At 39.6% G+C, this 24,346-nt stretch overlaps 1 protein-coding gene across 3 annotated transcripts in view; it reads left to right on the forward strand.

Annotated features, from left to right (window-relative positions):
* ATOSA (atos homolog A) overlaps positions 1-24,346 on the forward strand; it is a 48,023-nt gene that overhangs the window by 6,205 nt on the left and 17,472 nt on the right. Inside the window, exon 1 of one of the 3 annotated variants that reach the window (XM_050309684.1) lies at positions 5,796-5,903. The exons of 1 other annotated variant lie outside the window; for it this stretch is intronic. In XM_050309684.1, coding sequence (XP_050165641.1) covers positions 5,798-5,903 — 106 coding nt within the window. In that variant the 5' untranslated portion in view covers positions 5,796-5,797. Of the gene's footprint in view, positions 1-5,795; positions 5,904-12,157; positions 12,289-24,346 lie in introns of those variants that run through there. One more of the 3 variants, XM_050309686.1, reaches the window with a different exon arrangement.

A 24,346-nucleotide genomic window follows, 5' to 3' on the forward strand; every position in this document is an offset into this window, starting at 1 on the left:
TCAGTAAGGTCTTGCAGTTTAACTGTAAATATAGCTGTAATTACTATCTCCATTCTGATGTGATACTTGATAAACCAAGATTTTTAGATTTTTCAGTGTCCTACATCATTGTCTTACAAGGAGATAGCAAATTGTTCAGTCTTTGCAGGTCATTTATATTTAATGTTTAGGCAGAAGCCCATTTTTAAGTTAAAATTGTTTTAGAAGTGCGTGTACAATTGCATGGTTACCTTTGTACTACCAAACTCTGTGTATAAGTAGGCAATTAAGGATGAATGCAAATACAGAAGAGTGCCTCTTGGACCTGCGTAGGTAGTTGGACTTTGGAAGACTTCACTTTCATTACATATTCCTTTTTCTGCTGGTCCCAAGCAGGGTGGGATGACTATAGCTACAAGCACGTGGCCAAAGCCATGTGAGCTATTCTTGCTCTCCATGCATAACTGTACTGAGATTGGAAGAGAGATTTTTTTTTTTTTTTTTGTAAAGGCTACTTGTAAACAGTATAACTGAGTTGTAAATCATGAAAATTCTCCAGCTTTTCTTAACAATTCAAAAGTATTCTGACCAAATCAAATCTAACTCACTTGTATTAATACATTTTCTTCTTGTTAAATGGGCCTGACTGGTTCTTTTGGCTAGTGATTTTTAATGCTAGCTTTGGGACCAGAGCTATTTAAAGGTGCTGTCTGGGATAGGTTTACTATATTACCTTGACTCAAAATGCAAAGATGTAATAGGACAGTATGAGGATGTTCTCGGGGATAATTTGGAGAGGAGAGCTGTGTGTGAATCAATGGAGGCAGCTGAACACACCGGGAAGGAAGCACTCCACAGACAAGAAATACTAAGGATACTTTCATGTCTGTGCTGATTGTAAGAATCCTTGTAATGAATAAAGGTAAACAAAGTAGTCATGCTTAAAATCTTCTGAACAACTTTGTTTAAGAGTTCTTCTCCCCTCACAGACATTTATTTTGATTTGACCACTTTTCTTTTTGTGGGCAGGCATGCAATCTCTCTCTGTCCAGGTATGTAGTACCCAGTAACTGTGGGACACTTAGACTTCCCTTTCAGCAATGATCAATGCATTTCCCAAAACTGTTGGCTTCTCCTAGGGAAAAAAAACAAGCTGGTTTTCCTTCTGAGGTGTAAAAAAAGAGAATGTATCTGAAATAAGGACTCTCTGGTTGCACATGAACCGTATCATCTGTTTTACATTACACAAGTTAGTGATTTTTTTTTTCCATTAGGATCCCCGGGAGCTGGGTTGGTAACTAAGTCCATTTTGGATTGTGAGCTACTTTAGCAAGTCCATAAGCAGGTGACTGCTTATGCTAGTTTAACCTCTTAATGGTGCTTGCTGTGTATGAAGGGATCCCTTTTGCCCACTGATGAGCCTTCAGGATTTCTAGGGCATATTTCACACTTCTCTGTGCTGCAACAAATTAAGCTTCTTTCTCAGGGTGCTGTGCAAGTATCATCTTGTTATTGGCTGTAATGGGGAAGGGAAGGGCAGAAAGAGAATTTTGGTAGAATTGAAGATGGCAAGTATTATCCCGTATCCTCAGTACAGTCAGTACCTCAATGGAAGGTGGTAGGGTGGTAGCTGGTTTCTTCTGAGGGACAAGGGAAGGAGAAGGAGAGGTGCAGGAAGAGCTGTTGTGGTCAGCACGTTCTTTTTTCAGAGCAATGGGAAGCCCTTCTCCCCTGCCAGGTATTGTTCTCCTTGATTCCCTGCCAGGGAACTAGCCCAGCACACAAGTGAAACAAACCATGGCTCAAACTCAGACGTCCAGGCAGGGCAGCAAGTTTGGTAGAAGGCTTTGTTTGCAGACTTAGGGGGGGCAGAGAGAGTGTGTAAGAGCAATATCTGTGTAAATGTCTGTGGTGACTACTTACTGGAGGCATAACTTCTGTGTTAGCAGAGATTGAAGTTTTGGTATGTTGGGCTAATGCTTTTTTTCTGTGCCGTTTTCTTGAAAGCCACAAGTATTGGTGCATTTCCTTCACATATTAGATCTTAATCTTTAAAACACAGCCCAGTAAGACTCCTATTTACTTGCTCTTTTTTTTATTTCAGCTTTTAATTTTGATTAAGTAGTTGTATCTGAGAGTAGGGGAAGAGAATAGGTGCATCTAGAAGAGAACAACTTTAGTAAATAGTAGTGATGTGAAGTAAAAGAGAAGGAGTTTCCTGCTGGTAGGAACTGAACAGGGACAAAATTGTCAAGATCAGAATGGATTGGGAATGTACAGGTGGGTCAAAGAGGGGGATATCAACACTGAAGCTGCTGAAAGGTAAATCCTTTTTTCTCTGCTGTAAAATTCTTTAAAAATAAGTCTTCAAGCATATTTTCTATGCAAGTTTTCTCCACTTTAGTTGCATTTTACTGAAAAGTACTATTCTGTTTTGTTTTATTTTGAGGGGGAAGCAGCTTCTTCCTTTTGAAGCACATTCTGTTTGAATGGCCCAAGGAGTTTTGTTTACTGTGGAGAAGCCATGAGAAACAAAGTCTGGAGGGCTAGAATTGGAGGAGAGAGCTGGGTAACTACCGAAACTATACTAACAGCAGTACTCTCAGCGTAACTGCTTACAATAGGATGACACAGGCAGGGTGTGGAGAACCCCTTTCAGGGGTCTGCATGCTGCTAAAAAGTGAAGGAATGAAACCACATAACTGGTTCATGCGCGTGAACTGGGATAACAAGTTGTTAATGAAGTTGATAATAATAGAAAAGTTTGAAGGCAAAGATCAATGTCAAACTGCTAGAATACACACCTGCCTCACCTTACATTGAGGGGTTAAGTTCACTGAGGTTAAGACAGCCATAACTGGCTGTTATTGTACTGCTTTTGGATGTTTCCTGTTATAGCCTCGCTGAATTAACAAGTTTCTATGAGAAAGTGTTTTGGATGCACTAGAGGAAAAGTGAAGTGATGATACTTGACGTGCATTGTATGTTCTTTCATCCCATCTTCATGTTGAGAATATGTAATGGCCTTTTATAAATGTTTTAGGATGCTTTTTTAAGCTGGTGGTATTCATTTTGAGCAGCTTTGCGATATGCACTGATTTTTTAAATTTTTTGTTTGTTTTAAAATCGTAGTGGAACTATTAGCATCTGATGACTTTCAACTTCTTTAGGTGTGCTATGTAGTCATTCTTGCTCAAGAAATCTTGAGTTTAAACATCAGTAAAAGGAAAATATACATAAATTAAGAATGTGAGTCTTATATCTAATCATCTCTTTAACATGCACTGCAACCATCAAGAACTGACCTCAGCTTTGTTCTGAGCAATTGAGCATCTGTAAATCTGCAGTAGGAGAAGGGGAATAGGGCATCTGCATGAGACCACTTGCTGGTTTTATGTCCTGCAAATTAATAACTCAATCCAAAATGTTTGTTTCGTGGAAGGGATATCTTAGAAGTGTATTTTTATTTTTAGCTTGTCTCTACAACTAGGCTGTGTAAGCATAAGGTACCTTGAAGTCACTTAGGCTTTGCTTCTTAGGGGTCATCTGTCCGTCTTGCCTTTCCTGCACAAGGCAGGGCTGGAATCTGAACTAGAGTGTTTTTCTGAACTGGTTCATTACTAGACATCCTGTGCTTTGGCATGGCCCTCCAAAGCCTGAAATCGGGTGTTTCTTGTAATGTAGGCATGGTGCCAATTATGTCTGCTGGCAAGTGCCGCAGAATTGATGTGTAGTTCAGTTGATACCAAGATGAAACACACTTGGCTCTGATTTCCTGCTTTGTGAGATGTGTAGAACTGCTTACCCTCAAAGTTTGTCTTGGGGTAAAATCCATTGTTATGAAGACCTCATCTTTTTTAATTTTTAGAAGTGTTATCCTGTTTGTGGCAGAAGGTGGGTCAAAATACAGTGTGTTTATTTTAATTACTTCTCATCACTTTGCACAGCATTAAAACTGCAAATAGTACTTTAAGTGCAGTGACTTCATGATGATGAAATCTGCAGCTTAGGATAAAGTCCTGTGTATATCTCTGTGTGCTGCTGTATTCTCTTATGTTCAGTCACGTTAAGTACCTCGTGCCTCTAATATTTGTGGAAGAGTAGGAGATCCAACTGATAAATAAGTAGCATGCTTTGTGGTGGAGTTTTTTGGTGGAATTTCTATTATTGCATTTTCTAAATTTAGCATTTTCTTAGGCCAGATGCATTCATTTCTGGGGGGTTCCTCCACAGGCACAGAGCTCAGCTCTACATACCTATGGCTGATTTAGGACTTAAAAGCTGGAGTGTCAACATGCTGTCCTACTTTTATTGTATTTGAAGAATATCTGGTGTGAAAAGGCTCTTTGCAGTTGCAGTCCAGTAGCCGAGTGTGGGGAAACTGTTCTGGAGCCATTTAGTGTGTAGGTATGCCTATCATCTAGAGGCAGCTGCTCATCGCTGAAGCATTGTTAGTTGGCCTGTAAAAACAACTGGTGGTTCCTGAATGCTGTCTCTGCTGGTCCCTGTGGGAATTGCCTTGGGTGTTGTTGCTTCTGCCTCTTGTTAGCAAAACTTTTAAACATACCGTGTTTACCAGTGTGGTAAATATTCCTTTTACCCCTCCCATTCCTCCTGTAGATATTCAATAACTGTTTCATAGAAAATCATCTAAGTACTTTTCTCAAGAGCTAGATAGTAGTTGCTTGAATAAGAAAACTTAAGATTGCTTTTTCAGACAACTGTGTAAACTCTGGTGTTTTTGTAGAAGTAAATGTTCCATGAAAGAAAAATACTTGGAAAGCAAACTGAGATAAAATATACAGGAAGCTTGAATGTCAGTGACTAATGAAATGGTATGTTTTGCATATAACTTTCTGTAAGGCACTATCTGTATCTGCGATCAGTAAATGGGCCAACTATTAAAAGGTATCCGACCTTCCTCGGATAAAATTTCTACTTAGAAATCTTGTATAGACTAGGTTTTCTCATAACCACAGTTAAATGATACTTGAATATAAAATGTGAGTGGGGAAAAGTCATTCTGTGAAGTGGCACGTTTTCCATGCTCTGGAATGGTTTAGTGAGTGGTACTGGATTTTGAATGTGGTTGTGAAGTCTGGCTTGATCTGGACTTCTCATAGTTTCATGGTATCTAATTACAGAACAAGAGTGTTAGTGTTGTTTTGTGATGAGGTTAGGCTGAGATAGATTTTTTTGTGATGATTATATTAATACGGTGAATGTCATCTGACTTTAGTACTTGTAAATAGGTAAGAACTGGATGAAATTGTTTAATGTGGACAGCATGTTGTTTAGACTGCAACTAGAATAGTACATGCTGTTTTGAGACTGCTCTTGTGAAACAACCTCATAAATTAGTCCTCAAAACTATCCATTAAAAATACTGAAGAAAGAACTACGGTAGTGCAAGGACTGCTGGGGGTGGGATCTCCTCGGCACTGTGTGTGCCGCGAGGGTCAGAGGAATGAGGCAGCCGAGCCACTCCCGAGTGGGCTGAGCAGTGGAAAAAAGCGCAGTGGGAAGTTAGCTGGCGCTGGCTGGCAGGAGGGCGGGCTGGCTGGCGGCTTTTTCCACTCCAGATGTGAATATTCATCACCTCGTACACACACACACACACACACAGAGTCGCTGCTGTGCGGGAGCACTCCCTGCGTGGTGCCAAGCGCACAGGCCCGGGGCAGCTGCCCTACCTGTGCGGTTCGGCGGCGCGGGCTGAGCCCTCCCGCTCACCTGCCCGGCCGTGCGGGCGGGGCGGGCCGGGCCGAGGGGGCCGGCTCTCGCCCGGCGGGGCCAATCGGCGGCCGGGCCTGTTGCTATGCGCGCCCCTACTCTGCCTCCTTTGTGGAAGATGCCGTGGGCACCCTCCCACCCGCGCCGGCGCTGCGGGGCTCGCTGCGGGAGCGCCGGGCCGCGCCGACAAGGTGTGTACGGCGGGGAGCCCCGCAGGGTCCCCGCGCAGAGGTGTCACCGACCCCGGGGCCAGGGGCTGTGCGGGCAGGGGCGGGGGGAGGATGGAGGGCCCGTGGCACCGGCCCGGACAGGCTTTCCCGGGCGTGGAACAAGTTCAAGCTGTGTAACTAACAGTAATCGGCAGCTGTTGGTGGTTTGGTTGTCTGGAAGGTGGTTTAAAACCCACCCTATACTAAAAGTTTGCCTCTCCGGTTAAGTCTGTAAACAGTTCCTTTAGAAACCCAAACCAGACATTCTTCCTTTCCTTCCGTATACTGAGGCTGTGAAAGGCTGGATTTCTGTGAGTTGTGCGCTTTGTTTTCTTTTTTTTTTTTTTTTTCCCCTCTCTTTTAACCTCTATTTAAAGAAAGGTAATGGACAGCCTAAACATTAAATCGGTTTATTCACTACATTGTTGGGGCAAGGGTATTAAATGTCCTGGAACAGGAGGGGAGGACTTCTGAGCCCTGGAAGTGAGACGTGTAGTTAAGTGTCAGATGTGCTAACAGTTGTAGTTAGTGTAGCCATATGTAACTGTTTGACTCTTCATTGTTATGGAGAAAAAAACCACCTCTCCCCCCTCTCAAAAACACCCTGAAGCTTAACTGAGTTTCTTCTGTGCCTTGTTATGTAGGTCAAGTTTCTCTCTCCTCTTTTTTATTTTTTTTTCCTCCAGCAGGAGGAAACTATTACAGTATTTTGATTTCTGCTAGAAACAATACGTGAAACATTATCAGCTCTTTGCCACTCCTTGTTTGTCTCCGGGCAAATGAAGCTGATGCAAATATGTCAGCTTTGGGGGCAATAAAAATATGTATTTTTAATTAGCAGCTTACTGTTTGTTCAACTATATGGCATGTTTAAATAGCATACTGAACTCAATATGGATTTGAGCATTGTCCATTACTTCTTATGCAAACTTGTTATCTAAAAATATGAATGTTGATTGGATCATGTACTTGCATGTATTTTCATCCTGTGTATAGACCTTGTTGATATTACTCTGAAAAGCACCAGAGCTCTAGTTTAAGTGAGCCTGCTGACATTAGGTGTCCACCTCCTGACACAGAAGGAGGAATGATTCCACTAGTGTACTCTTGTATTTTGTGTGGGAATATTGGCTTTGAATCACTGAAGCATTACTTTATAAAGTAGTAAGGAATTTTTGAGAGGACAAAGTGAAATTTCATAATTGAATATATTAAATTTTAAATACGTGAGTCTGCCATTTTGCTATGTGAAAAATTACCATGTATTAGGAAAGAGGGAGGCAAACTAAATTCTTGGCTGAAATTGTTAGGCCTTTCAATTTTGACCCTGTATAATGTTTTATTCTTTGGAGTACCAGAAGACTATTAAGGCTTAATAACATGACTTATAATGTGGAAACTTGTAAATAGCTGAATTGTGCTGTATGACACAGTTCAATTCTAAAACTATCAAAAATGTTCTTTTGTCTTATGCTTTCAAAATTCTACTGTAGGCTCTGGTGTCCATTTTAAAATGTGCAGTCTTTTACACAGCTTGAGAGTTGTAATGTCTTCATTTATCCTCCCAAATAAAATCTAAAAACAATTTTGTGGGCCTGGCCACTCTCCCAGAATTTTTTCGGATGGGAAGCATACATTGTCTCTTCTGTAACTTTTTTACTTTTGCAGGTTACTGTTTAACCGCTTAAGGGCAGGCGTTGTAGGTGAAGGTTAATAGCATTGGAAAAATTACCTGAGGAGCTTCATGCTGCTCCACCGTCGGCAGTTTCACCTCTCAGAGCTCCTTGCATTTCTCACGAAGAAGTACAACCTCTCCCTTGGGTCTGCTAAGTTTATGCCTTTCCCTCCACCCCACCCTCTAATAGTCTGGACTACAAATACTGAAACAAACCTACTGGAGCTGGAGGTAGCCTCAATAGCTAGGAGGAGGATTTTGGGTGGTCAAACATGTTCTGACAAAGTTCCACAAGATAAATTACCCACCACTTAGATGACAATGAATGGTTGGTAACATCAAAGTTTTGGGAGATCAAGTAGCACAAAGAGAAGACGAATACAAAAGGAAACTGCAGTAGAAGAGGTCAGATGTTATGAAAATAGTTTGCTCTGGGCTTTTTGTTTTGTCTTTTTCTGTATTTCAGATAAAATAATGGAATTCTTAATCTACATTCCTCACCTGAGGACACTTTCTAACAAGTCCTGTGCTTTTTTTCCTGTGTGCTTTTTTAATTACCCTGATAGCTAGTTCTGTTCTTACAGCAGTGCTGCAGAAGTTTCCAGCTTGTAGGTGTGATTTCTAACTGACATAATGTTGTAATAAAGTTATAGGAGTATCAGCTCCTACTTAATCTGCATACTATAATGTTTAATGTGTTGTCCATTAAAATAAAGTTATTGAATTCCTGAATGTTTCTATCTGTTCTCCTTGTGAATTCTCTTTAAAAGCTTTATTATTATCAGTGCATCTGCACTCTTTGGTTTGTTTCTCATTTTCTTGTTTTTCAGTATTCCGTAGGAGAAAAAATATTGCAACTCAGTGGCATTAGTAGGTGCCTCGTCTGTAGGTAGAAAATGTGCTTAACAGTTCTTCCCCATGACTGTATTTATCTTGGGCTTAGGTATGCCATCAGTGTTCACATAGCTTCTTGGAGCTGGACCAAGTCTCTCGAGTTGACACGGTCTGATAGCCAGAAAGATGCCCTGGATGTAATTCACCAAGCCTTCACAGGAGAAGTTGAGTATCTGTAATGGAGAATTTCCCCAAACTTGCTGAAAGGAAATCCTTTTCAGGCACTTCTAGACTGCTCAGTTGAATCATTTTCATTAGACCCAGAAGTAATGACACTGTGTTCTTGTTCTGGGTCTCTAAACCATTGCATTATATCAGATCTGTCCTATGTAGTGGTTGTATCTATCAAATTTCTCATCTCTGTAGTCTGAGAAGGCATCTTGGCCAGTGCTGTCTGCACCGTATCACGCAGCACTGAAATTGCTAGTGCACATAACAGGCTACTGGTCTGCTTGTCATCTGAATGAAAGACCAGCCTGGAAAATCCTGTCTGGTTATTTGGATGTGTGAATTCATCTTCTGATACTCTGCAAGTCTCTTTTCATATTCCCACATAAGTATTTTTTAAATTTTTCTTCCATTTCATAAGTTTGGAGGATCTGAGTTTTACTGGCTGTATCTGTGAACAGAGTGCTCTTAGCATATGTCAGGGTGTTAAGTGAGTGAAACAAGGACTTCCTGCTGAAGGCTTCTTGCTTGCTCCTAATAGTACCTTTTTTTTTTTTTTTCTTTTTTTCTGAAGTAGTTTTAGGAACAGTAAAAGAAACAGTCATGTTGTTCCCCTTTTGTCATTGTAAGCCTCCCACTTTCTTTTGAGGGTGTGATGAGTGAGGAGCAACAAGACTGGCCTGCTTTCCTAGGACTAGATTCAGAAAGAGCCAGTGTATTGTTTTAGGTCATGCAGATTTAAATTAAGGTAGCGAAGTCAAGATACGGTAAAATATTTTCAACTCCAGCATTCTAAGCTCAGAAATGTATAACCAAGTTTTTGTTTTCTTAGCGTATACAGCTAGTAGATAAATATATTTCAGATTATCTCTGAGGATAAAAGACAATATTTGCTTGATAGCAACACATAGTTGAGTCTGCTATTTATCCCCTGAAATAAAATTGCAAAACTGTTTTCTTTTGCAATGTCAAGCAGATGGAATAAAGAAGACTGAGAGATGCTGTGGAACTTGGGAAGGTCATGTGTAGTGGAGTATGCTTAAATAGGAGGGATATAGCCTTTCTTGGAATTCAGCCACATCATCTACTGTCTGATGAAATTCTTTTCAAATTGATGTCTAACAATAAAGCTGCTGCTTCTGGTGGTTGGTGTCTGCCTAAGTGTATGCTTTTCCCTTGGTGAGAAAGGAGAATATTGGCCAAGTTGAAGTAATGGTGGTCATCCTACCTGAAAGATAAGTGAGCCCTCAGATGAATTTCCACATTAATTAGGAGATTTACAAAAGGGCTGAAGGTGGGGAGACTTAAATAGCAAGCACCAGTGCTAACAAGCAAGACTGTTGTTAAATAGTTAATAACAGATGGCTGAACTTCTGATGCAAATGATGAGACAGAACAAGAGAAGTTCTCTGCATCCTGACCCAGGGACTCCTCACTGCTGCCATGGTAACTAACACTTTTTTCTCTTCAGTTTTAGCAAAGTTTATGAAAGTGAAGATAACTTGTTGGTTTTATGACTTTAAAATAAATTTTAAAAGGCAAAGCAAACCAGCTGGAGAAGGAGAAAAAGTAAACTAAGAGAAAATGGATATGAATTCCTAGAGGCCTTGCGTATTTTAGTTCCTATAACTTCTTTCTAAAAGAAGTTTGAAGTACTGTATACTTTAAAATGCCTGGCAATTAAAACATTAGGTTAAATACAAAAGTTTATAGTCTGAGCAGATCTCTCTGAATGCTTTTCATTTAACTTATTCATTTAACTTGAATAGCATTGCAAGGGGGAAAGGGAGAAGGAGGTAGGAAGCTTTGTGCATTTGACCTGGGTATGGTACAAAGGGGTGAGGAAGAGCCTATAGCTGGTGGGGCGGATGTGACTTTTCATCTGACTTGCATGTGCAGCCAGGCATTTGTCCTCCTTGTGAGAGCTGGGGAATGTCACTGTAGTACAGCAGAAGTCTGTAGCAGTGGCCACGGAGGGGCTTGAAGCTGCTGCTGGACTGGATAGGACCTTCTCTGCACCTTTGGCTCAGCTACTGAAGAGTGGGTGACTATTCTGGAGATATGTTGTTACAGCCCTGCTTTCTGTGCCCTTTTTGCTGAGGTAGCTTACCTTTGGCTGTGTGAGCAGGATGGTAGAAGGACCCCAAGTGCTCTCTTGTTTTTATAGCAAAGATAGTCTACAAGTCCTGTACCTACTGTAGTTAAATTCAATCTAAAGTGTGAATATCTCTTTTTAGGGTAGGGCACGTGAAGGATTGTTGGTATAGACTAAACTTCATGGAACCAAAACTATGGGAGGGCCGGTTTTGATCTGGAAAGTCATGAACAAGACCTGTGTATGTTACTGAATACAGATCACTCCTCATAAAGCATAAACAACCCTTTGTAAGTCTGTTTTATCAAAGCTGTTAAGGATTTGTAGTTTCCCCAGCTTTTGCTGTGTTTGTGAGGTACCTCTATGCTTGTGGTCTTGTACTACACCAGTGGCTTCTTGACAAAATTAGGGAAGTACTTCATGTAGATATGCACCAATCCATTGTATTCTCAAACTGTGTTTCCAGAGTGTATCATATTGTTGTATTAGATGGATTGAGGGCTTCTCCAGCCTCCAGGTGTGTAACTCAGTCATAATGACACTTAAAGAGAAGGGAAGCAAATTCCTGAAGATTATTATTTGTTATCTGTGATACAAATTAAGAGTCACACTTGAGTGTCATGTTTTGCTGGGTATTATACAAGCATGGAACAAAAGACTACCCTCACCTCAGACCTTATGCAAGTATCAAATGTAAAATCAATGGCTTCCAACAGAGGGCTGTGAGGAAACAAAGGGATAATACTGATGAGACAGATAAACTGTGCTCCCAGCATACAGACTAACAAGCCTTTATCACCATAACCCAGAAGCTGGAAAGTAGAGTCATTTTAATCAAGAGTGTTCTTCCCCACTGCAGGACAATAGAGGGGGAGTTAAGTACTGGTGATTAAAGTAATCAGAGGACAGTTTACTGCAGTAATGAGTGGGTGACAACAGGAATGGTGGTAATCCATGGAGAATCTTGAAAGCTTAAAAATAATAAAAAAAAAAAAGAGTAAAAGAGACAAAAAAGACAACAGGAAAACAGGGTTTCCTGTTAGACCAGATGTACCTTCCTTACGAGGCTGGATGGTGGTGAGGCACTAGCTGGTCTGTGTCTTTTTCACACTGGTTTCTCCATGAGATGAATTCCATGAGAAATCCTGCGGGCTCTGCTGGCACTTCCCAAGCACGCAGATAAGGCACTGCCATCTGTTAGCCAAAGCCCGGGTGGCATTCACGTGGGCTGTGCCTGGCCCAGAGGTCCCCACTGGCAGGGCTTGTTTCCAGCTTCATCACAGCTTGGACTGTGAAGAATTTATCTCTGAGGAAAATCTTTGGTTTTCAGACAGTGTCTTTCCATAGTCAAGAGGAAAACCAAGTCATGCTGAAAGCAATTCTCTAAGTGCTATTTCCTAGGGATCTGGTCGAGCAAGAAGAGTGTAGTGAACCCAGTTTGCCTGTTTTTCTGGGGATAAAGAGGGCAGGTTGCTTGTTGCCTGGATTCCCATGCCAGATTCTGATCCTTTCAAGATCAACCACTAATTCAGATGGTAAGAATAAAATGTTCTGTGCTAAAAATTTCTCATATGCTTTTTATCAGTCCTTGAAGATAAGTGATTGCAAGAAACCAGCTGTTTACAGTAATAACCAATGTAGTCATATATTTCTAAATGGAAATTTTAATTTTTTTTGAGTGTACTCTTCTGTTCTTACTGCTTTGTTATCTCTTAAGAAAAGATCGTCTTCCTCCAACAAAATGATGCATTGTTGTCACTTGATAGTAACAGAATTTATTTTCTTTATTGATTTTAGTAGAAAATCTCTATATAATGTTTTTGGTAATGAGAGGGTTGACAAAATAAGTGGGATTCTTATCATTCTTATGGATTCTGGAATGTTTGTGAGGGTCTCTTTTTTTTTTTTACCTGATGTTTAACTTGAGCATTCACAATAATTTATTAAATCTATTAAACCTGACAAGTGGGCAAATCCTTAATGTTGCCTGAACTATGCTAGTAGCTGATGTGTAGCAGATAGTGACTTCTTGGCATATCTGAGCTGAAGTCAGCTTGGAGCAATTTTCCCTGAAATAAAGTAATTCTGACATCCTCTGATTGAAGTTTCATTGAATATTTACTTTGGACATTATTACTTCTCTGCTGGTCCAAAATTCAGCTTTCTTTTTCCACCCCTGATGTGTACTTTTAATTAAAATATATATTTTCAAATTATCAAAGAGGAAGTAAAGTTAGGTTTTATTTGTTTATCTATCTTTGCTTATGTGTGTTGTTTTTGTACAGATACAAAAGAGGCTGGGGAGGGCCTTGAGCTTTGGCTGGGTAAAAACTGTTGTTCTTCATAGGCTGCTTGTGTACATTATTTTTAGTGCAGTGTTTTGTTTTTCCTAATAATTTATTGCCCTGTGTCTTGACTCATAGGTCACCTGATTGTAGAGCACGTGAACGTAGGGTTTGGATCCTTTACTGTTCTATGAACTGATAGTTTATCTTGAGGAGCAGGATGCTGCTGCTGCTGGTGAGATTGGGTTGGAGGTGATCGTGGAGGGGTGAGCCCTATCCCCTCTGGTTCTCTGGAAAGTATGTTCTAAGAATACGCAGTACAGGGTGTTACAAAACACACGTGCAGCCAATAAACTCGGAGAGGAGGCCAGGGATGATGGGTGACTCGAGGTCAGCGCTGTGCAGGGAGACTTTTGCCTGCTGGCCTCCCCGTGCCTGCCCTCGCTCCGTGCCAGCAGCAGCGCAGTCATCCGTGAACTCACTTTTTCCTCTTGAAGGGAGAATTGTTTTGAACAGATATGTTATGAATACACGTTATTATTCTTGTTCTTGTTAATTTTGGCACTTTGCACGAGTGTCTTGCATCTAGGATTGTCATAAACTTGTTTTGTTCTGTGAGGTGCCTGGTGGCTGGCTGTTTCTGGTAGCCTTCAAAGCTGCAAAGCAAGCCTGGCAGGATGGTTGAATGAAGGGGAGAGGGAAAGCAGACACTTGAATTTTGTAAGCAAGCAAGTATGCTGTTTGAAATTTCAGTGTTCAAGTGGCCCTAGTTTTTAAAAAGGTGCTTTCCAAGATACATGTACGAGTTTCATTATTCTGATTTTTTGGTTTTTTAAAATCTTAAAGTAAATCTGAACTGTAACAAGATAAATGTCATTCAGCTAGATCCTGTCAATTTTTCAAATTGTGTGAAAACAAAGAAGAACAAAACCTGCATGCAATACATTAGGGTATTCAGTACTTGCACAGATAAAATAGGTCTAGACATGTAAAATGACTATCTTGATGATTTGGATTGAACTAAAAGTTCATTACTGCCTAGGCAGTTGCAGATTTTTTATTCCTAGCCCAGGAGGTCTTTTCAGCCCTGGAAAACTACACAGACTGTCATCTTCTATAGAATTTAAAAATAAAGCAAATTAACCTTCATTTATCTGGATCAGGGCCATTGGCTGACCTGAGTAACAGTGCTGACATTCATTCATAGCTTTATAGTTTTTACAGGCTCCGCTAAGAAAACAGCATGTTTGAAATTGAGTGTGGTGTGTCCTTGAGGGAGAGGGGTTGTTTTTGGGTGGGTGCAGGGCTTATTGCTGCACTGGTGAGTTGCTGATAGCACCATTTTGCACTCTTACCAAATGTGTAATGCAAGTAACAAAACCAAAACTTTTTTTAAAACGTGCCATGTAGATGATGATCAAAATTCTTGCCCATGAAGACATTACATACTAATCATGCATGGGAGAGGCCTCAGTTGTTTGTCTGGGTTGTTTTTATAGTCTTTTAATAGTGTAGACTACTTTCACCAAAAATTGGATTTGGTCAGAGAATGTTGGGACTTTTTTTCCCAAAAACATTTAGACTTCTGCACTACCTCTATTCCACAGTCTTCTCTAGCTTACTGTTGTTTGGTTGGAGTTTCATGTTTTTGGTTGGTTGGTTGGTTTTATTTGGGTTTTTTTGTGGTGTGGTTTTTTTTTTTTCCCTGTGATTTTTTTTTGTAACCACAGTAAAACTGAGAAATTGCAATATCTATTAAAAATACATACTGATAGGTATCTTTGAGGAGATTTTCAACATATAAGAGCTTTCTCAGTAGCATGGTTATCAAAAACCATTGGGCACCTGACCATGGTGGGAAGATGAGTGTTTGACTACTGTTCTTGAAGGTTTCTGGAGTGTGTGGAAGGCCGAGCGTTTTGGTGCTTACAAAATGTCACTTGCCTTGACAACAATGGTGTGCTGAGGGCTGAGTGCTTAGTGAAAGGTTTCTATAAGGGGTGATCCTGTCAGTAAACATGGTACTTTTTTTAGGGGGTTTCCTTGACTCCAGTGGCTACGGCATCCCTGCTGATTCCACCCAAAAATGAGTCAGTGCTCTCACATAGCACTTTTCAAATTCTCTCTGGTTTGTTTTCGAAGAAGTCCATCTATGGTCTGAAGCAAAGAGCACATGATGTAACAGTTACTTTTCTTGCAACAGTCTTATGGAAGAAGAATTCCAGTTTGTGCCTGGTGGTTGTAAACCAGAGTGGAACCTGTGCACACACAGTGCAGCTGGCCTTTCCCAGCGAGTTTTTTGTGCTCCCACTGGAGTTTTGTCAGGCCCTTAATGACTCTTCCAAAATCATTTGCTGAAAATCCTTTTGACAGCTGAATTCTACTCCACATTCCTCCTCAGAAGTGTTATTTTATCTGTATTAATGGAAAAATAAGCACAAGAACACTCGAAAATATATCGTCAAAGTTTCTAAGCACAATAAATATTTAAGGTGAGAAGATAAAGCATGAAATACCCCAAAGAGAAAAATTTTTGGTGTTAGTGTGGAAATTTTAGAAACCAGCATTTTTTGGCATATATAACCCTACATTCACATGAATGCTCTTCCCAAAGATACTTGGATCTGTTGTGAAAAGGATAAGCTACAGAGGGATAAAATGAGTAACACTTCAGCAAAAATCTGGTCAGCAAAAGATGAAAACATGTTGTGTTTTAAGTAGAGGGCTGCTGTCATAAGCACTGAAATACCTACTGTAGGATTTTTAAATAGGTCTGTGTTGTTTTCTAGTAACATGTGAAAGTGATTTATTATCACAAATTACTGCTTTCCATCTTTAAACCAATCTCTGTATAAAATATTACAGAAGTTTGCAAATCTTTATTAAGCTGGATTGTTAAACAAATTAAAGCAGAAACTTATGTCTGTCATGCTGAATTGTATTGTGTTTAGGGCCTCAAATAAAATTTCTGGCACACACTTTTATTTATGTATTATAAAAATGCTATCACAACTGGAATTTAACGCAGAGCTGCCATCAACCTGTTTAATGGGAGGAATGCCTTGGCTTCCAAATAGTTATACTTCCTAACTCAATGCTGCAACTGTCATATGCATGATATGCCTTCAGAAAGAGATGAGGCGTAGCTAAATACTTGTGCTTTTTCATTGTTAATTCATGTTTGATTTCCTTTGAAAAGAAAGCAGCAGCTTTGGAGCCACTGCAGTATGATATTTACAGCAAACATGAAGTTTAGCGAGTTGATGAAAGCCTTCAGGCTCTGTGTCTTAGCCGTGTAGTTGCTGCTAAGCTTGTTCTTAAGCTAATGTGTAGCCTCAGTGAAGATGGTCATCATTCTCGTCTCCCAAAGTTCCTTTGGCTGGGGAAGCCTTTATGAAAGTCCTCGACATCAGTGAAGAAAGTATGGAAAAAACATAATCAAACATATGTATCTAGGAATTTGCTGGAAAATTTTTAATATAAAAGTTCTTAGTAGTTTTCCCAGAAAACACGTTAGGAAGAAATGTTCACATATTCTGTAAGCTCAGGTGTGCTGTGTTTTCTGTTCCAGGGTGGCACCCGGCTCCTTCAGCCCCCAAACCCAGCACTTTGGGTGTGGTTTCGCACTGTGGTGCCAGTGCCTGTGAAGTTGCCCTAGGGCTGAGCTCCATCTTGCCCTCGCTCCCTCCTGTGAACCAGGGTGGGATTTAAAACAGGAGCATTTCGATAATTTGTTTTCAATATAATTCTGCAAAATTCATATCAGCATATTTATAAGGGTGGTAAATCATTGCATTGGTGGTGAGTGAAGGCTAAATATAAACCCTTTATTTCCTTCCAATTGCAACTGAGTGTCTGTTCTATACTTAGAGCCACATACTAATTCAAAAAGAGATGTTTTCTCTAATTATTTTCTTTTGGAAATTAAGAGAAATACCTGAAAAATAGTTTTGAGTAGCAGAATTAGAAATCCTATTGCTTTGTTGGGATTTAATTTTGTTTGTTTGTTTTTTTGTTGGTTTTTATTTTTGTGTTTTGTTTTTTGTTTTTTTTGTTCAGGTAGGTTTATCAAGTCATGCAGTTTGTTCAAACACAGCCTAATTTAGGCGGAGGCATCAGCTAAGTAAAGGAAAATGTAAAAAGCTTTGAATGCAAATTACTTGGTCTGCTCCTGATAGGCATCTTTGTTTCATTATAGCAGAACTTCAGATTTTTTTGTGTAGTCACATTTAATGTAATCACAGTGTAGGAAACTGTAATATAAAGGAAAACAGAAAATTGGTTAAGTAAGGGCATTAGCTGAGCCAAGTCCTCTTTGCTTTCAGGGCCTATCCACTTATAACACGTTGGTACAAATACAACCTTTAGTTTAGGGATCAGCAAAAACCAAGTGTTCTGTTCCCCCAATAGTACGTTTGTATTCTATATTTCTATTCTATTTTAATATTTCTGTTCTATTTAAAATGCTAAAGATTGTAGCACTGATAATCTTACAGCTTTATACCAACATTTCAACACTTATATACCCATGTCAGGATAAAGTGGGACAGCTGTATTTTAGAATGTACATGTTCTCTTCTGACTTTGGTGACCTGAGGTATGAAATAAGCCTCAAAGTTCATGTTTTCAGGTGTTGGTTTCCTTGTACTAAATACAGATGTTGAAATCGTAATGATTGACCTACTTCACAATTTGTGATTCTTACATACTCCTTTTCTTTGTCCATTTAGGAGAAAATAAAACCAGTTTCCCTGATCAAAATGCAAATATTGGATTTAGAATCTGGTTTAATGCCCACAAATCAAAAGAAGCACGTTAAACGGTTGTTGCTTAGGTAAAAATAGCAAGCCACAGTTGGAAGAAGAGAAGTGACTCAGTAAGCAGTATGGTGATGGCAAAATAGGATGTCAGCCAAAACGCAGGAAGCAAGATGGGAACACCCAGATCAGTTTAACAGTCTGCCTTTTACACTCTCAAGAGAGCGGTAGTTTCTGAGGTGACTGCAGGAAACTTAAACTTTAAATGAATTTAACTGTATTTACTTACTAAGCTGTTTGAACTTGAATAAGTTTTAGTGAAATGTGAATTGTACTTTTATTTTTTTCCCAGCCCATTTTTAAGACCAGTCTCTTTATTTACAGTAAAGCTGCCTCAAGATTAGCTCTGGATGCTGTGAGAGCGTCCAGCAGGAACGTGCGGTAGATAGGAAGTGATACACACATACCAGGGGAGTTACTGCAGCACTGCACCCTGGAGTGCAGCTGATGGCACTGATTGATTTTTTATTGCTCTGGAACTCTGGAGTAACTTCATCAGCTGCCACATAGCTGTGTCTTGATTTTTAAAAATCCCCCCTAACTTATAAGATGGTGTGCTTTGTTTTGTTTTTCTAGTTATGAACTGGCATAATGGCACAAAAACAGGTGATTTTTTTCCTGTTCTACAGAAAACTGTGTAGATCCAGCAACTTTTTATACCTTATACTGTTATTTTCTTTGAATAGCAGGTATGCATCTGTTCTAATACAAATTCCTATGCTGCCATTTTCTGCCTACAGCTGAAATGCTTTGATAATCAGGTAGTGGTTCATTTTGGTACCCTGAAAAAAGGAAGGAGACAGTAAGATGAAATGCTATGCTTCTCTCATGTTTTCACAATGACTGTCCCCTAGCTGAAAGATCTTGAGCCATAGGAATGTGAGACAGTTGTCAATGTGGGTAAAAAAAAAATCTGTATAGGATTTTTCCAAAGTTAAGGTGAGTAACCAGTTCATTGCATTTGAATTCATTGCTTGAGTTTAAGTAGCTAATAGCTTGTTTCTTGAAACAAGTAGGCCATCTCATGACTTTAACTCTTGATAGCTTAAATTAAACCTTAACTGTTAATATTGCAAAGCTTTTGAAGCGTGTGACTTCAGATATAATTATGGGTTTGTAATATGCAGACACAACATGACTGCTCATTTAGAAAATCATGAATTTGGGGGATTCAAGGGCAACTTTCTTTTGAAGTGAAGCACAACATGGAATTAGTTAACCAAAGCATCCGTAGGTGTTTCTAATTCCAGAAGAGAAGCTGTTAGTCAAACGTTTACATTGTGTTTCATTTCCTTTACAGTAGTTTCTTGAATCCCTGCCTTACTCTTAAAATGTGGAACTACCTTTAACCTATTTCTTGGAATAGGGAGATACTGAAACTTATTCAGAGTTGACTGTTTTGGGAGAAGAGCTTCTGCTGTAATTTTCTCAATGGAGAGCAGTGCCTTTGCTAGGTTGTGATGGGTTCTGGCTGCTGACATTGCAGCCCCTTTTTCTCCAGCGTACCTGATTGTCCTGCTGTTGGACTCTCAGACTGAAGCGTCTCCTTATGGACTGCCTGTACTACAAGTACAGAAAGATCCAAGTACTTAAGCCATGTTTTTAGTCTCTCAAAAAGGAACCCAGAGAGCAGATGTAGACTACCATGCCACAGAACCCACTGGACAGCCTGGGTAGAGCAGGAGCAGGGCTTGCATCAGCTGGGAATCCCAACAGCCTGCACCGTGCACTCCATATTTTGTTTTGCTTATTAGGTTTCAACTTCCTAAGAAGTGAAATAGAAATGTTATTACTTTAAATTGGTGGCCTTCAAAATTTATTATGGGTGCCTAAAATCTTTTAGAAAAGCTCTGGACTGTTACAGAACATATTCAAAGGAAATTATTAGTTGTTTCATGGACTCATGAAGAAATTAGCCCTCAGCTGGGGAAGGTGAGGAGTAATAGATACTTCAAGTTGAACAAATCTGCTTTTGTTTGAAGAAAGGCAGTTTACAAAAATGAGCTCTTTTTCTGAGGAGAGGAGGAACTTGATAGATAGTTGTGGTCAGCAGTGCAGTATGAAAGGTGCTGGGACAATAAAATAAGCATGGACTAAGAAAGACTGCAGTTGTATCACTGCCTGGTCATGATAGGAGGATGGCACAGAGCAGGGGAGGCTCTGCTGGGGCCATTCAGTGCTTTGCTGTCCCCAGGCAAGACAAGGCAACAGCTTCCAAGTATGTCTTCTGGTGGCACCTGGAGCACAATGGGTTACATGGTACCAAAAGTCTTTGTTTCCTGCCTAAGCCTAGAGAATAGATTAAATGCTCTTCTAATACAAGTATTTCAGGAAAACATTTTCTGTAATTACTACAGAAAATGCTGTAATAGGAAAGGGAAGGGAGTTGGCCTGCACTAGTGTGACCTAGTTGGGAAAAGAGTCAACTGGGCATAACTGGATTAACCGAAGTTTTGGGAGAGTCCTTGGGTTACAGTTAAGTGGATTTGTGAATCCCTGCTACCACATAACTAACTTTAATTGATGTCTTAGGATGTGAGCCAATTTAATTTTTGTTGGGGGGGAGGGGTGAGAGTGAATTGTGAGTATTCTTTATTCCAGTGCTCACATACCTGTGTGTAGTGGATGGGGGAGGACAGGCATTGAAGACTTTTTTGACATCTCTGGTTAAATGGACTTTTCTGTTTGTCCAGAAGGTGTAGAAAATTAGTCTTTGTTGAGGTTGGGATGTGAAGAGGCAAAGGAAGACAAAATGATGTGCCTTCAGGTTTTAGTTCTTCAGTGTTCTACACTTTGGTCTGTGCATATTAGCTTTGGTCTAAATGTAGAGTTTTGTCTTTTTTCCTTCTAGAGTACTCTGACATCTGCTGCTGTCTCTTGTGGCCACCTGGTCAATAAACTTTAATGTATTGATTAAAGGGTTGTAGTGCCTTATTACTTTAATTCCTATGTACTTGTGACTAGTTACTGGATTTTCTTCTGTTTTAAGAGGAATAAACCCTACACACTGTTGGGATGCATATTTTATGCTATATACTTGTATGTTCCATTGCTAGAGATGAAGCAGAGTAACTCATATTTTATAATCAGGTTGTAGGATTGAGGTTATTCTATACACAATATATGATGTGTCTTAGGGCTGATTCATACACAAAACCAAACAGTTACAGCACACACAGAGTAAGATTTTTTAACTGAACACTGAGTTTGCTGTTTCTATAAATGTCTTTCCACACTTGTCCTCAATTACATCAACTTGCATCATCTGTGTCTGTTGTATAGGAACAATTACCAGACTACTCAATAGTCACAGGGTTTTTTATTTATGAAAACTCTTAGAAGTTGCTAAATGATGTAGAGATCTAGTGGAGTTGAAAAAAATTATGCTACATCAACTTTATAGGAAAATATATTTCCTCAATATCTATTGCTATTTGTGCTTTTACTTTTTTTTTAAAAAGTCCAGATCAGATAACTGGTCTGTTACATTTCTGACATAATTTTAAAGTGCTGGCCCTGTCTTTATAATGCTGTTATGAAAACAGTAGCTTTTCCTAGTTCAGTACTTGCTGTTTATCACCCTTTAAAGTGATGCACTTTTTATTTTGAAACAATGTGGTATTTTTGTAACTGCAGCCAATATAAATATATAAATGTCTCTCTAGTTGGGTCTTCTCTTCCATCCTTAAGGTAAGAAACTGGTTGCTTCTGAAATAATAGGTCTGATACAGGAACAGAGGCAGTATTTGCAAGCTGAACTTAGAAGCAAGTTTTGTCTGTTTCCATAAAGTAATATTGTGTATGCAATCTGAATCTGGAGCGATGATCGCTTCAGATTTATGTTCCCTGCTTTATTCACTAGATCTTGCTTATTTAATATTCACTGGAACTTGCATTTGGACATGCTTAAACTGTCTATGGCTTGTGGTACCAACTTGGGATATATATCTGTGAAGACTGAGCACTTCAAGTATGCAATATAAGCTTTGGTATCAGATGATTTTTAATGCAAAAAAAGGGTTGGGTTTTTTACCTAAATCTAACCTGCTCAGCACAAGCACTCAGGCCATAGGATTTATCTATCAATTTGTGCCAAGTCCAGAAGATTTTGATAACATATGGATTATCTTTTTAAATAGAGAGCTAAATAATAGAAGGTCTGCTGCTTCTCATGGTAAACTGCTGTTAATTAAAGGGCATGTTTATTTTACTGTTATTTGCCATTTAAAATTCTTCATTTCAGGTATTACATCTTAACTGTGCACATGCTGATCTTGATCACGCTCTATACTTTTTTCTTAAAAACTATAGATGTTTTTACATATTTTAACTAGAAAGAACTCTGCTTGAACATTTTCTTAAGGAGGAATTAGCTTTGTTTAGTCTGCTACGCATGAGACAATTCTTGTTTAAATGAATTTCACTCCTGTTGAACACTTTCTAGATTTTTAGAACTTCTATGTCAGAGTAGGCAAAATACTCCAGTAGTGATCCTTCCTGCTGTGGCTTTCTTGAAACTACCATGGCCTTTGGACATAAAAAGATGAGCTTAGCAGCAAGATAATGCTTCAATTACTGTTTCTTTGTCTGTTGTATATCCAAATTCTTTTCAGTCTTCCCAAATGCCTTTTTCCTATTCCCAGGTATGACTTGCCTATTGTTCACCAGACTTTCAGCTGAAAAAAAAAAAAAAAAAAAAAAGGCAGGTACCTAATTTTGTAGGTGACTCATATCACTGCCTAAGTGTTGTCTCTGTTATTTACCATTCCTTTAATCTTTCATGCACCCTTTATTAGTCATTTTCTGCCATCCATCAGGGGAATGACCATTTTAACTTATGCCAGATAAATTAAGGTGTTGTTCACATGTTTATGGGGTCCTCCAGGATAATTCATCCGTCCCTTGGCTTTTCTTCTGCCCGAGGGCACGTGGTGTCCAGATGAAATGTCCTGGAAGCACCCTGTTCTTCAGCACCTGGCACCTTTTCATGGATGTGTGGGTACAGATGTGGCACATGCAGTGTGGGTCAGGAGTGCCCTACCCCCAGCTGTGTCTAGTTACAGACTGTCCCTGCCACCCAGAGCAGCTCTGTAAGTGCATTCCTGTAGAAAGGAGGGGAAAAAAGAGTCAGTAGAGATGAGGGCTCCTGTGCTATGAGCAACGAGTTCCTTGGCAGTGGACTGATTTCTCTGATTTACCTTAAGTAGATGCCTCAGAATAGGCTGTAAGCCCTGGGGTCCATGCTGTACAAGCTCGGGCTAGGCAAATATGTACATGCAAAATCTGGTTTTACACACTTTACAATTTGCATATGCAGATAATTGCACATTTAATTGGAGCTTTTGTTTCACGCATCCATTCTTGTACGGGTCTCTCAAGTCTGCCTTGTAATGTTTGCCAAATGCTCTGCTATTAGGGAACAAATACAAAAAACACTTCTGAAAGGTATTTTGTGCATGGCAATTGAAACATGAATAGAAATTAACTCTGTCCCTGTGGCAGTTTTGTTTTGGTGGATGACATAGGACATTTAAGCTGAAGTTGTGAAGATGTCATGTGCTTTTGTTCCCCTAAAGCAGAAAAATAAAGGTAAAGAATTGCTGGCAGCCTTGCCTCCACCTGCTTTTCTTTGCTGCTCTGAAAATAGACTTTGAAGTTAATGTGTTTTAGCTTTCTTGGAAAAGAGAGCTTTCTGTAACCTCTTCAGTAATTAAATAATTTTGAAGCTTGAAGTGTTTCAAAGCAGAGAGGGGAATGACATGATCTGGTTGTACTTAAATCTGTTTGAATGATGAGTGACATCCTCGTGATGAGAGAGGAGGAGGAAAAGGGTGCTCTACAAAACACCCTTCACACATAAAATGGTGCATCCTAACTGCAGGAACTGAGTGTGCCAGGGTTCTTCATGAAGAGCATTGCCAGCTGCTGCTTTGTCTACAGAGACTTGTTGAGTTTTAATTCTTTGCACAAGTTTACACTGACCATAGTACAAAACAATGAATACCCCTGTATGTTTCTTAGGAACATTTCCTGTGTGTTAATGGTAGCTAAAAATGGACCTCTGAAGTAAGCCTTGCTCTCAGCAGGAGGGACTTGCAATAAAAATCTTAAGGAACACTGTGTCCCACTTTTTCTCTAATGGAAGTAAATATTTATTTTCTTTGTCCTTAAATTTTAAATCTATTTTATTATATATTGTGCCTTCTCTTTCCATCTGTCACATGATACTAACAATGCCAATTCATTGCTCTCATCAGATGTCTCCCACTAGAGCCCAGGAAATCTTTTGTATTCTAGAGAAGCTGTGGAAACATAAACGTTGTTTCTCAGCCCTGCTGAAATGTGGTACATTGACCATTTACTACATGAAGCTTTCTTTAGAGTATTTTGAACTTTGTCTGCTTGTAGTGACAATGTTATGAGATGAAGAAAGTTGCTTTGTGGTGGTAGAGTGGGGAGTGAAGCCAGTCTGATATAAAGATCCATTTCCC

Source organism: Myiozetetes cayanensis, unplaced genomic scaffold (assembly GCF_022539395.1).
Source record: "Myiozetetes cayanensis isolate MyiCay16 unplaced genomic scaffold, myiCay2020 scf14, whole genome shotgun sequence".
Classification (NCBI taxonomy): Eukaryota; Metazoa; Chordata; class Aves; order Passeriformes; family Tyrannidae; genus Myiozetetes; species Myiozetetes cayanensis.